This window comes from Amblyomma mixtum, chromosome 8 (genome assembly GCF_055824585.1).
Source record: "Amblyomma mixtum isolate Tamu chromosome 8, ASM5582458v1, whole genome shotgun sequence".
Classification (NCBI taxonomy): Eukaryota; Metazoa; Arthropoda; class Arachnida; order Ixodida; family Ixodidae; genus Amblyomma; species Amblyomma mixtum.
In genome coordinates, this window is record NC_143019.1 from 143,138,112 (window position 1) to 143,150,654 (window position 12,543).

Sequence of the window (12,543 nt, forward strand, 5' to 3'; positions counted from 1 at the left end):
CGCCATCGCCTTTGTTGTATGGTGCAAAATGTGGTCTTTTGCATACATCACTTCCTTAAAGATTACCGCCAGCTCCTGCGATTTCACATGCAAGCACCGGTCGCGGTTTCCATACAATGCTGTAGTGTTAGCAAACCGTGGCTGGAAGTCATATTGGACGCAATGATGCGCAAAGCGCGCCTGTCGGAGACGTTTTAGCCTATTGTCATTCCTGAGAGCCGCAAATACCACATCGCCCAATGTGTCTTACTTCAATAACGAGCAGTGAACTAATTGCACTGAGCTGGTTTCAAGCCTTATATTATGGTAAATGTGCCCGCCGTCACGAAAAGACTCCGACAGGTCGGCAACCATCGATTCTTACCGTGGAACGGTCCTTGTGTTGATTCGACAGGAGCTCAAGAAATGTAGCTTCGCGAACTGCCAACTGTTGATAGTTACTAAGCAGTGTGAGGTTTTGGGCTAGTGGGCACTGCTTGTTAACAATCAAAGTGCAAGAAATACACGGGGGCATTGACCACAACTGCAGTTGAAAAGGCAGCAACGCTTGTCCTGTTGGAGACCGCAACATAAGAGAGAACTGTTTTGTTCTATGGCCCCTTCTGTTGCGCTAAGAAAGTTACATTATTTGTGCTGATCGTCAGCGTTAATCACCTGAAATTTTAGTCAACGAATCAGCTGGTTGTAAAATTTCCTTTTGCCTTTCCTCTCATGAAACTCTTCGGTGATACTTTCGACGGGCCAGCAGACCACCCAGTTGCTCTTCTTCGCAGATTTTATGCCACGCTCACCTTTACCAAGGATAGGTTGGTCTGTCGCCTCACTTTGCTACTGTGAAGATCGAGAACGTCTAGGTGTATCGCGTGCAGGTTGCCTGCCATCAGTGGTGTGCGTTGAAAGAGAGAGAGAGAATAAATTTTCAATCTTTGAAAGAAAAGGCTCTTTCTTGGCGCAGATAGGACGCTTGGCATTGATCCCCGAGAATAAAGGACGTCCTGTCAATCTCTCCTCATCAAAACCTGTTCCACCTGCCGTTTTTTGTCACCCTCCGAAGGAAAGAAAAGGTAAAATATAAAAGTGGAGGCAGGCCGCACCTAGCGTAATTATCGCAGGCTTAAGCCAATTAATTATGAACGAACCAGGTCCTCAGGCTTGCCAAAGCGAAGAACTTAGAGGAAAGCCAATTGAAATAGAGAAACGTTATGGCACGCAAGGCAAGTAAGTTGATAACTGGATGTCAATGAGGCCAGGAATTGGGCACTCAGCGGAAACTTAAGTGGAAGGCATGGTAAGGAAATCGAGACGGCGACCGGATGCTCTGGAGCTGGCTGGAGTCAAACAGGAATGTTTAGCGCTCCCCTGTGAAGGGTGTGCGAACAGCATACTTATAGAAAAACACATACAAAACGAACCAGAAAATATAAAAATACATGACATTGAGCTGCACGTAGACAACCGGCCCATGTGAACCTGAGTAATGATAGGTGAGCAACGGTCGGGAAAAAACAAGAAAATGAGAAGGGAAGACGTATTAGTTAACAACCCGCTGATCGATAGCAACCAACCGTCAGTCAAGTAAGCGTTGTTAGGTTGGTCTGATCCTGTGTTTCTTTCCTGATAAAAACGACCAGGGATGCATTTGAGATTTTCGCGTCCCGATCCATGCGCTTACGGCGCATGAGAGGTACCGAGATCCTCGTGAAGATGAATTATTTTACTTGCTTATATTTTTATCGTGCAAGGAGGATCGTTTTTCTGTGTCGCCTGCCTTCTATATCATTTGTGTGCACTTCTCGCATCAAGATGCAGTACGACCAAGGCCAATTATTTAATCTCACGTTTGGGCATTCGGTCTGTGAAAATGCCCATTAGTTCAACTGGCCTGACCAATTTCATTCGGAACCAATCTAGGTTGGGTCCATGATGAGCAGCAAAGGGTGCAAAAGGAAAAGCATATTTCATGTTTATTTCTTGTGCAGACTTCCGGCATAGTACGGGCTGTCTTCCTAACAACAACGGCGGCCATGGAAGAAACTGCGGACTCTCTACTGGCTGCAACGGAAAGACGCCCCTTCCCAGCTCAGGATTACCAAAAGACGCTGGCAGTCCCGACGACGGCACATACTTCGTGTTTGATCTGCGTTCTTCGTGAAAAAGTGTGCATGAATCGCGGAGAATCAGGCTTGCTTCATAACAGTTCAAGTGCCAATGGACAGGTATTGAGGAACGAAGCGCTTAATTCGCTTACATCCCCGTCGGCTGCACAGAAACGTCAGCCCCTGTGCACAGGAACTAAAAACCACCTCCCATATTCAACTGTAGAACAAACATGGGTACTTCAAGCATGCACGTATTTTTAGAAAACTCTTATGATCAACTTGTTGAACAAAATTAGGAGATTGCGATCAAATCTGTGGTTAAAGAGCAGTTAGTCTCGAGGAGCAGCGAAGCCGTCCGCGATAAAATTCGGTGGTTTCGAAAAGTATCAGTTTCAATTTTCTGCTACTATTTAAATCATTAAAAACATGCTGGAGTTAGTTTAACAATTTGCATTCGTTTTGGATTTTAGAAGATAGCTTACTGCGTGAAATACTAATTCGTTTTTTTATTAGCCGTGGATGGAAGAATTGCGACGAACCGCTGCTCAATGTTGTTGCCATGAAGTGACCACATTATAATCTGCATTCCAGCGATGTAAAGCTATTGTCGCGTACAGCATGATTGTTCGTGTTTTTTTTTTTTTGTAACAACAATATGAGCGCTCGGCTGGTGAATCCTGAAAAAAAAGAAAACTTTACCCATCAGTACTGCAATATTTTTTTATTTTCTGCATGGGAGTACAAAAGAATATACACTGAAATTTGCTGATTAGAAAAACAAGCCCAAAACATTATTTAAAATATTTTTATAATGATCGTTCGGATTCGACCGGAACTACATTGCCAGTGACCACAGAATGCCCCACAGAGCGAAACGTATCGAACAGAGTGCACAACAGCCTGAATGAGGTCTTTATTTTCCAGCGAAAGTTCTCTTATATTATTTCCCGTTCTTCATCGTCATGAAAGCGCACATTTCTGTTTTTAAGATGTGTATGTATCCCTAATCGCATTCGATTTCGTCTCTGCGTTGTTTATGGAGCGAACTTTATTTATTAAATGCACGAATCCTCCTACGTCACCGCTAACGTCTCATTGCTGTTAGCACAAAAGATTTTAAGCTTCGAAGACCTCACTGGAAACGTAATAACGGCAAGAGGGGGCGCTTTTTATTGCGATTAGTTGTGTCGAACCATAGCTTTTCAATTTTCCCTATTTCAACAAGCGTGTAGAGGCTCGTTGTTAATGTTGGTGTAAGAATATACAATGTTTGCTTCATGCGACTTGCTAGACGCCTAGGATGCTAAACATCAGCAGGTTAAGTCAGCAGGACCAAGCCTTGCATATGTGCCAATAAACTGAGGTTCCAACTTGTATTCACAGGATCTGAATGATAGATGGTTCACTTTTGCTGAGAAGTCTAAATATACCACTTCGTTGTTCTGTGCACAGCAGTTTTTGAAGCACTCTTGAGAAGACGTGAGCGCACGGCGGTTTTGACACCGCCGTGTGCTCACGTCTTCTCAAGAGCGCTTCAAAAACTGTTGTGCACAGAACAACGAAGTGGTATATTTCGACTTCTCAGCAAAAACGAATAATCTCTGGCTGCCTTTAGAATAAACCTGCTGCTTGGGGAGCTGCCCTACAGACCCGATGCTGCTTCTTATATCTGCATATAATATTTTCTTACATGTTTTGCATACCGCCTTGCGCTAGGACACAATATGCACTTTTCTATTATATAACGCGTAGATATTTTTCTTATTGCTGAGCCAATCCGCGTTGTATGGATATTATGGCCATGTTCGGGAAAGAAAAACACGCGCTCAAGAGCTTGTATTGAAATAAATTTAATCTGGATGCAATGTGGCTCATTTATTTCCTTATTGAAGGTGCGCTCAGCACATAAAATCACACTGCGCGAGTAATAATTACATAAGGGAAAAGCCGCCTGTTAATTTCGTGAGCAAAAAGAACAAATCGAATTTAACAAGACAAAAAGTAGAAAAAATTGCAGTATTTCCAGCGTGAGTGGCTTATCAGATATTAAATGCAGCAATCGCTATCGAAGCGTTTAAAATCGTTAACCCATGAAGGCGTTTTCGGGTCAATAAATATGACTTGTTTTGGCATAGATAAAGGCGAGAGAAACTGTGCCAACCAGAGCGCAGCAAAGTCATCGAAAAAACCTCGGAGGGCACTGACACAGGGAGATTTCTGTGCAGAACACTTCTCTGTTCCCGCCCCTTTGGTTTGCCGGCCAGAAAATATTAAGAAATTTGTCTCAATAGCTAGAAACTGGCTGGTTTCATAATAATAGCAAGGCAGGCCAGAGTAACGAGGTATAAAAACTCTTCACAATGCCGGAAAAAGCCGCACTCGCACAATTTAGCCCCGATTCGGTCCACATGATATTGCCGCGAATGTTTGTAGTATTTGTTCATTCTTCAAAGCTGCCGGCACGCCGCTTTATCGCTTCGGTTGTGATTCAAGACGCGCCTAGATATATCTAGTTTTATCGTATCCAGGCGGAGCCAATTCTACATTGTTCCAGAATGCTCTAGTAACTTTCAAAGCTGTATCTCGAAAGTTCTCTATCAGTTTAAAAGAGAGCATCGCCGAGAGCGGCCGCCATTCTGATCGACGACCGCCGAGTACGCTTGTTGCTTCGCTGCCGCCGACTCATTCAGTTCTTTGAAGGTCAAGTCAGCCCGAATAAAGGGTTCCGTTTTGAAAACATTCTCGCTGTGTTCCTGTTCGCCGGACTGCAGTCACCACTACGGACATCTGGTGGAGGTGCTGACGGGCTATCCTGCTATGCCCCTCACGCAGGAACCTGGCGCACAGCAAACGCCCGTCGTGCTTCGCCAGCCATGCTTCACCAGCGTGGTTCCCGTGACAGTAGTGTGCTCTGAAACTCATTCCGCTTCTTTTGGCGTTGTTACGATGACATTCACACCCTGAGCGCCATTGTTCCCAAGATGATCACGGCAGATCGGAGAGGCCATGACTGCTGAAACGCGACTTGGGTGTCGCCGCTTGGCAGGGCATTTTTGGACGGGCCTACTCGTTAGATGTGGGCGGATCTCATTACCCGGCAGCTCGGAGATTCTGTTTTGGGCATGTCTACAATAAACCATAAAGAGAATGGGATTTCAGGGTGCTACTGCCTTGGGTCCCTTTCTCTGCAGCCTCAGAGAGTGTTTCACAAATGTGTTCGCATTGCCATTCGGATCTCTTTTCTTGTCTAATATAGTTTGGTGAGACCAAAAACGAACCCTCTGTTTGGCCAGGTATGAGTGCATTCTAACGAATGCTTTGACTTTAACTCTGCACAAAATCTCGCATCAGGACTAAAGGACCGGCCATGAGCATATGATCAAATGGGGAAGAGGGTCCATACTCTAATAAGTAATACACATTACAAGATGAGCCTGCATACCTACAATGGTGCGCGCAGAGCTCGCTATTTGATCTCTTTTACTGCACATGCCTTCAATCATGAATCACATTTATTCGTCCTGCGCGCCAAGGTTGCGTATTACGCCATTTATAGAGGTTTGTTTGCCCCTGTAGCTTCGTAGTGGCCCGTTAAACGTTATTATAACCACTCGCCACCACACACATCCTGTTCCTGCAACACAACAACAACCATTTCTTCCAAGGAGGAGAAAAGGCGGCCCACGACATCGCCGACCACGGCCAGTTCACAACCCAACACACACTCCCAGACAACCCCGTCTCCGTCCCCACCGCGACCTTCCCGACCCTTTCCCAGAAAGGGCACCTATCATCTCCGAGGTCGTCGTGCGGGAAGACTCGGCGCGTCCGTAGCCCACTGGTCTCAAGGTAAGGGGGTAATGCCCCGTGCGGCTACCACCGTCCGTTCTAAAATCCCCATCGTTTCCGTCTATGCCAATTTGAACGCGGCTAACAGCCCATTTGACTTTGCTCATAACTTTCGCCACATACTTTTTCTGATGAAAGACATGAGTCTCGTCGATCGTTATTTAGCAGGGGCCGCAAACACCCTTCAAGTTTCATCTTTTATGCCATCTTCACGGTTCAGCCGCACTACCATACTTCTGTTCAAACTGAAATCGGCCCAATAGTTGCAGCCGCAAACGGCACTCATTCATTTCGGAGAGGAGAAGAGGCAGTTGCCCATTAATCTGCGTTACCTTCAGCCTTCGTAAAAATGGTCTATCGACTTTCTAGAGACTTCTTCTAGGCTCTGTTGTCATTCTTTAGACCTTCCTTTTTGTGTATATCCAATCTATAGATTATGAATCATTCTACAATGCTCTTAATTCCCTTTTTCTGCGGACAGTCTACAGATTAGCAATCCACTAACGCCTATAACAGCCTTAATTTTCTTTTATCTATAGATAGTCTGTTCACTATCTGCAAACCAGTGTTGATGACCGTTTCAGTTTCCTTCCCTATGTAGGGAATCTACAGACGTCCTTTAAAGACTAGAAAATTTTCAATGTCCTTTTGTTATCAGACCACAGTATCAAACGGTTTCACTTTTTTTTTGTCTATACATTGTATACTATACGTAGACCAATGTCTAACAATTTAAATTTCCTGTGGAGTATAGACTTCTTTTAGACTATAGTCTATAGCATTTCCAAATTCCTTTTGCCGATAGACAATCGATTGACTTCCCTTATACCCCTGTCACACTAGCAAATTTAATGTCATTCGAATCGAATGACATTAGCACCTAATGTCATTCATCGACTGCTACACGGGAACATGTAATGCCATTAGGTTCGAATGACATTCGCCATCGAATGAGTTAGGGGAACTCATTCGCATTCGATCGCGAACCGAATGCGTACTCTGGACACCAGATGCGCAGGAACAAGCGACGCGAAAAAATAATGTGCACACTGCGAAACTTAGAAAGTGGATATATTTAGTTCTGATAAAAAAGGTTAACGTTGGTGTGAATCTATTCACACTAGAGGCTGTCGTGGATAGCTATTAATCTCGGTCTCAGCAGCAGCCAACAGCAGCGGCCGAGCGTGAAGCAGCGTCTTTCCCGCGACCGTCGGTCATTTTGGGTTGCGTGATTCTTGTTGGTAGGCGTGCCATGTTCGTTAAGCTCGAAGGTACTTAAAGACGTAACTGAGCAGTTCACCTTTTGGAAGTCATTTCTAAGCTCCGCGCGTGTCCGCGCGCCGCCATGTGAGCCATTTTGTTTGTTTGCATTTATCGGATTGTGGTTGACTTTGTACTTGGCTTGGCTTTCGTTGGCTAAAGTGGTGCAGAATGGCCGGAAATAATATTTTAAGCTTATAATACGGCACACAAATGTTCTCACCCGCTTTTGAAACACTGCACAACAATTTCAAACATCTTTTATGCGCGCTGATGTCGTTCAGTTGAACTATTTTCATCATAACCATCATCATTTATTTGACCCTTAAAGGCCCCTGGGAGGGGGTATTACATAAGGGGGGGGGGAGTAGTACATTCGTCATGACTCACATTGGTGGGGCAAAAAAGAATTAAAAAAAAGAACAAACAAGAAAACACACACACAACAAAAGCATAAAGAAAAATAGTCACGAAAGGGAAATGAAACCATTTATACAGCATGATAACACATCAGACGTTCTTTGAACCTTACTGGATCGCTTTCAATGACAACCGATTCTGGAAGCCGATTCCGGTCTTGAATAGCGGCTGGCAAAAAAGATTTGTTAAAGGCTTTAGTTGATCCGTGTAAAAGTTGGATGCTCATGGAGTTGAATAAACGGGATGACGTGCGCACAGGAGGGACTAGAAGGGACTCGCGTAGGTTAGGAAAATTGTGATATAATTTGTGCAATAAACATGAGCGAGAAACTTTGCGTCTAAGGGCTAGTGGGCTGATAGCGATGGATGACTTGATAGCGGTAATGCTGTGGTGAAAATCGTAATCTGAAGTAATGAAGCGTGCCGCACGATTCTGAATAGATTCAATGGTGTTAATTAAGTAAGCCTGGTGAGGAGACCAAATTGCTGATGCGTACTCAAGTTTAGTGCGAATGAAAGTCCCGTATGCTAGTTTACGGATTGATTGCGGAGACAGTGAAAGTGACCTTCTAAAAAAACCGGTGTTTTTGATGTATCAGCAACGAGTTGAGTGATGTGTTTTTCCCACGTCAGTTTGCTGCTGATTGTGACACCTGAGTACTTATATGCACCTAAGTACTTATATGATTCAACCTGCGAAAGGCTAGTTGATTGAAGAGAATAAGGATACGTAATATTGGAATCCTTGCGTGAAATTTGCATAAATTTGCATTTAGTGATGTTCAGCTCCATCAACCATTCGGAACACCAATTATCTATTTTTTGTAGGTCATTTTGTAGGATAACCTGGTCGTCGTGAGAGGAAATGCGACGATATAACACGCAGTCGTCAGCGAAAAGACGAATGGACGAAGATATACCGGATGGGAGATCATTGATAAATATGAGAAAGAGCAGGGGCTCAAGCACAGAACCCTGCGGCACGCCTGAAATCACTTCATGAGTTGCTGAATGATAACCGCCGATGACGGTATATTGAAACCTGTTAGTGAGGAAACAGTTAATCCATGATAGTGTGAGGGGATCGATATTGAGGCAAGAAAGTTTTGACATAAGACGATCGTCACTGATCACTGATCGTTTTCACTGTTCGTCGATGCCATCATTTTCGAATGACATTATTTTTTTCCGTGTAGCACCGAAAGAGACCAAATGACATTCGATGCATCGAACGCCATTAGGTTCGAATGACATTAAATTTGCTAGTGTGACAGGGGTATTACCCTATACTATAAAAATTTCTCATTTCTTATGTATATAGAGGGTCTATAGACCACCTGGAGACCTCAGTCTGCAATAAGTTCATTTTTATTTTGTCTACTGACAATCCACCGACTTCCTTTAGACAAACCCCCAAAAAATTAAATTTCCTGTTGCCCCTAAAGAATCTGTTAAATCGCTTCAGACTAAAATCTATAACAGTTTCAATTTATTTTTCTCGATTAGAGTTCTATTGCACGCACTGTAGACTAAAGTCAATAAGAAGGGCAGTTAACAGAATCACTTGTGGTGTCTTTTCCAGAGGTCTTAGGGTTCAGGTGCTACAGCTGCGTTGGGCGATCATGGAACATTCACCTGAGCCAAAGGTTTTGCATTCCTGGAAGGATAGTCTTCATTGGCTTCTACGTAAGCAGGAGGATAACTGAGCTGGTCCCTTGTTAACTCTGAGCATTTGCTAAGCCAGTCACTGAAAACATACATGAAACAATTTATTATTACATATAAGAAAAGAAAAGCTACGGTATGTCAGCTTCCTGACGCTTGTTGGTTCAGCTTGGTGACACTTGTTGACTTGTGTAGACACAACTTTTTAATGGCGCGCGAAAGGTGAGGAGCATCTTTACAACTATTTTTGCCGAAGCAGGGAAGATCTAGCGCAGCAGTCTGTGTCGCACCTGTGAACGTGCTCTACCCTTCAAGTGTCCACATGTTCAGTAAGGTCAGCATTCACACCCTGTGCAAACAGCTCGAACTATAAGGCAAGAGCCGTCCACCCCCTTCGCTATTTCTGAAATTGAAAAATACTGGGTGCAGTTATTGCAACGCCTTCCGCTATATTGTTTTTAATAAGCCTTGCAAGGCTCCTTCATTAAATCGTGACATATACATGATAGACCCAGATGATGAACATTTAATGCTAACAGTTAAAGCGCGGAAAGGCAGCCGTTCGTCAAGTAAGGGTTCCCTCAAACTGTACCTCAAATAAAATGGCTGTGGTTTAGCTCTAGTTAAACCCGGAGTGAAGCGATAGCTGCAGCTGGCCGAGTGGAACTCGCTCAGTCGAATTGCAAAGTCAGTCTTTCGCCGCTCCGCTTCCTGGCTGTTCCTTCATCTTCGTCCTTGGTCGTGAATTCACTCTCTCCTCCTCTCTCCCTCTACACGCCTCCCCCACTCGGTTTCGCCTATAGTGAACTACAATACTCATCTATAGTGGCGCGAACGGAGGCGTGCGGCAGCGCAGCGGCTGAAGAAAAACCCTCTCCTCTCCGCAAGGGGCGCCCCTGCGCCTTTTACGAGCCCTGCGCCAGCCTGCGCTTCCGCTGCCGTGTTGCTTCTCACATTCGGAACGGCTCTCAAGGCACTGAACCGAAGTGTTTTTTTTTTGTGCGTTCTACGTTTCGGCGTGACTCTTCAAGCAGTGAGTGATCCGGAGAAAATCGTCTTGCGTGTTTGAAGTTGCTGCTATATACTACAGAGAGGCACGATGCCGAAAAGGAAGACGGACTCCCATTGCTTTGCTCCGGGCTGTCGGAGCGGTTATCCGGGAGCTCCTAAGGCGTCTTTGTTCGCCGCTCCCACGGACGACGAACTTAGGAAGAAGTGGGAGCGCAATCTGCGAAAAGATGACAAACCTTTCACTGAATCCTCAGCGGTCTGTGAGCGCCACTTTGAGTCCGAGTGCATATTGCGGGACCGCATACGCATGATAAACGGCTCCGAAGTGCGACTTCCTCGTGGGAAGCCGTCACTGGCACATGGTGCGGTGCCTACTCTCCTGCCTGACTGTCCGTCTTACCTTTCTGTCCGAATAGTGAAACAGATGCCAGCAAGAGCAACCGTTTCGGCGCTCAGTTAGAAGCCGCGACAGGACGCACAGAATGAAAGTGCAGATGTCGCGCGGGAAGCGCTTCGTCAGCCTCTAACCGATGTTTCCATTTTCGAGCTGAACGCTCTAAATGAAGCTGCAGGCCCCGCCGAGTGTGAGCCCTTCACAGTTAACATGCTTCGAGGAGTGATGCTTCCCTCAAAACTCTGGGGCCGGCCAAATTGCGACAGTGACGCCAGCGTGCTCTTCGCAACAACATCGATACGAAGAGACACCAGACTTGAAATTCTTCACAAGAAATCCATGCTGTTCTGCGCATATGAGGACAAAGTGTCTGTGCAAATGTTTCTTTGGGTTGTCATGTGTGGAGACTTCACAATTCATTCACTCACTGCCGCGAATCGTGTGGTGCGAGAAGCTGATGCCAGCAGGATCTGCAAAGGGATTATGACAAGTATGGAGTTTACGGGCATGTCGCACATCCTAACACCGAAGCTACGGTCTTCAGCAGCCACATTCGGAGGTAGTGCCTTCAGCACAAATGTGCATGGGAAAGGTATCCTCACAAGGTAATTTGTTCATTGCAACCTTTTTTGCTTTCGATATCTCTGTTCCAATCTTTTACATGTAAGTCGTCGTGTTTTTTTTAGGTGCAATTTGTGAAGAGTGCAAGTCCACATGAAAGTGTCTTCTTCGCAGAAAGTCGCGTACCTCAAAGCCGAGGCTTCATGTGTCGAAAAAGGGAGTCACCGCTAGGCGACTAAAACTGGAAAAACAAAAGGCAGCACGACTCCGAAACCGTGCATCAGCCTTGCAGGATCAGCTGGTAGCAATGGAGGCCAAATATATAAGGACATTCAAAGACGACATCAATGAGAGAATAGCAAGCCTTCCAGCCAAACAGCGTGAGGCAGTGCATCATGTTTTTAAAGCTTAGCAACGTAAAAGTGCCCATGGCATGAGGTATTCAAACGAGTGAGTGCTTGAGTGTCTGATTATGAAAATAAAGAGCCCTGCACTGCATGAGCACCTTAGAAAAGAAAAAAATACTTGCCATCCCGAGCAAAACAACTCTGAGGAAGTACTTAAAGTCATACAAGACAGGCTTTGGTTCAACATGAAAGCATTTCACGTGCTGAGCGAAAGGACTAGCTGAATGGATGAGTTCAGGAGACATGGAGGTCTCATTGTTGATGAAATGAAGTTGTCTGAACACTTGTCGGCCACTACTGCGGGTCACATCAAAGGTTTTTAGATCTTCGCCCTTTTACATCAGAGGAAGATAAACACACTGTCTGTGACCATGGGATGGTTGTAATGTTTATCCCATTTGTTGGCAAGTGGACTCAGGTGCTCGCAGCATTTGCCACGAAAGGAAACATAAAAGGAGCGCTGCTCACAAAAATAATGCTGGAAGCTGTGATTTTGTCGGAAAAGGCAGGTTTGAAGGTAGACTTCATCACGTTTGACGGAGCCACCTGGAATAGAAAGATGTGGACGTCCGCGCATCTTCAACAAACACAAAGTGTGGTGCACCACATCCCATGGATCCAGAACGTCGGCTCTATTTATTGTCAGACTTCCTTCACTTGATAAAGTGCCTGTGCAACGGCTTGCTGGCTTCCGACTACCTGCTGCCGGATGGTCGTGAAGTGCTGTACACATGTTGAATAACAGTATTTTTACCAGGAAGAGAACAACTAAGTAATATATCTTCTACATGTAAGGTGTTACTGAAAAGTGTCCGCAGAGCCTTGCCCTAGATGGCAAAAATGTTGCATCAGAAGCCCTGTACGGGACCACATCTGG

General features: G+C 45.1%; 1 protein-coding gene across 1 annotated transcript in view; it reads left to right on the forward strand.

The window, feature by feature from the left end:
- Positions 1-3,548, forward strand: part of LOC149334678 (uncharacterized) — a 186,825-nt gene extending 183,277 nt beyond the window's left edge. The window contains exon 9 of the mRNA XM_089555289.1: positions 1,980-3,548. Within this exon, the coding sequence (XP_089411415.1) occupies positions 1,980-2,152 (173 nt within the window). The 3' untranslated portion in view covers positions 2,153-3,548. The remainder of the gene's footprint in view (positions 1-1,979) is intronic.
- Positions 3,549-12,543: the final 8,995 nt, after the last annotated feature.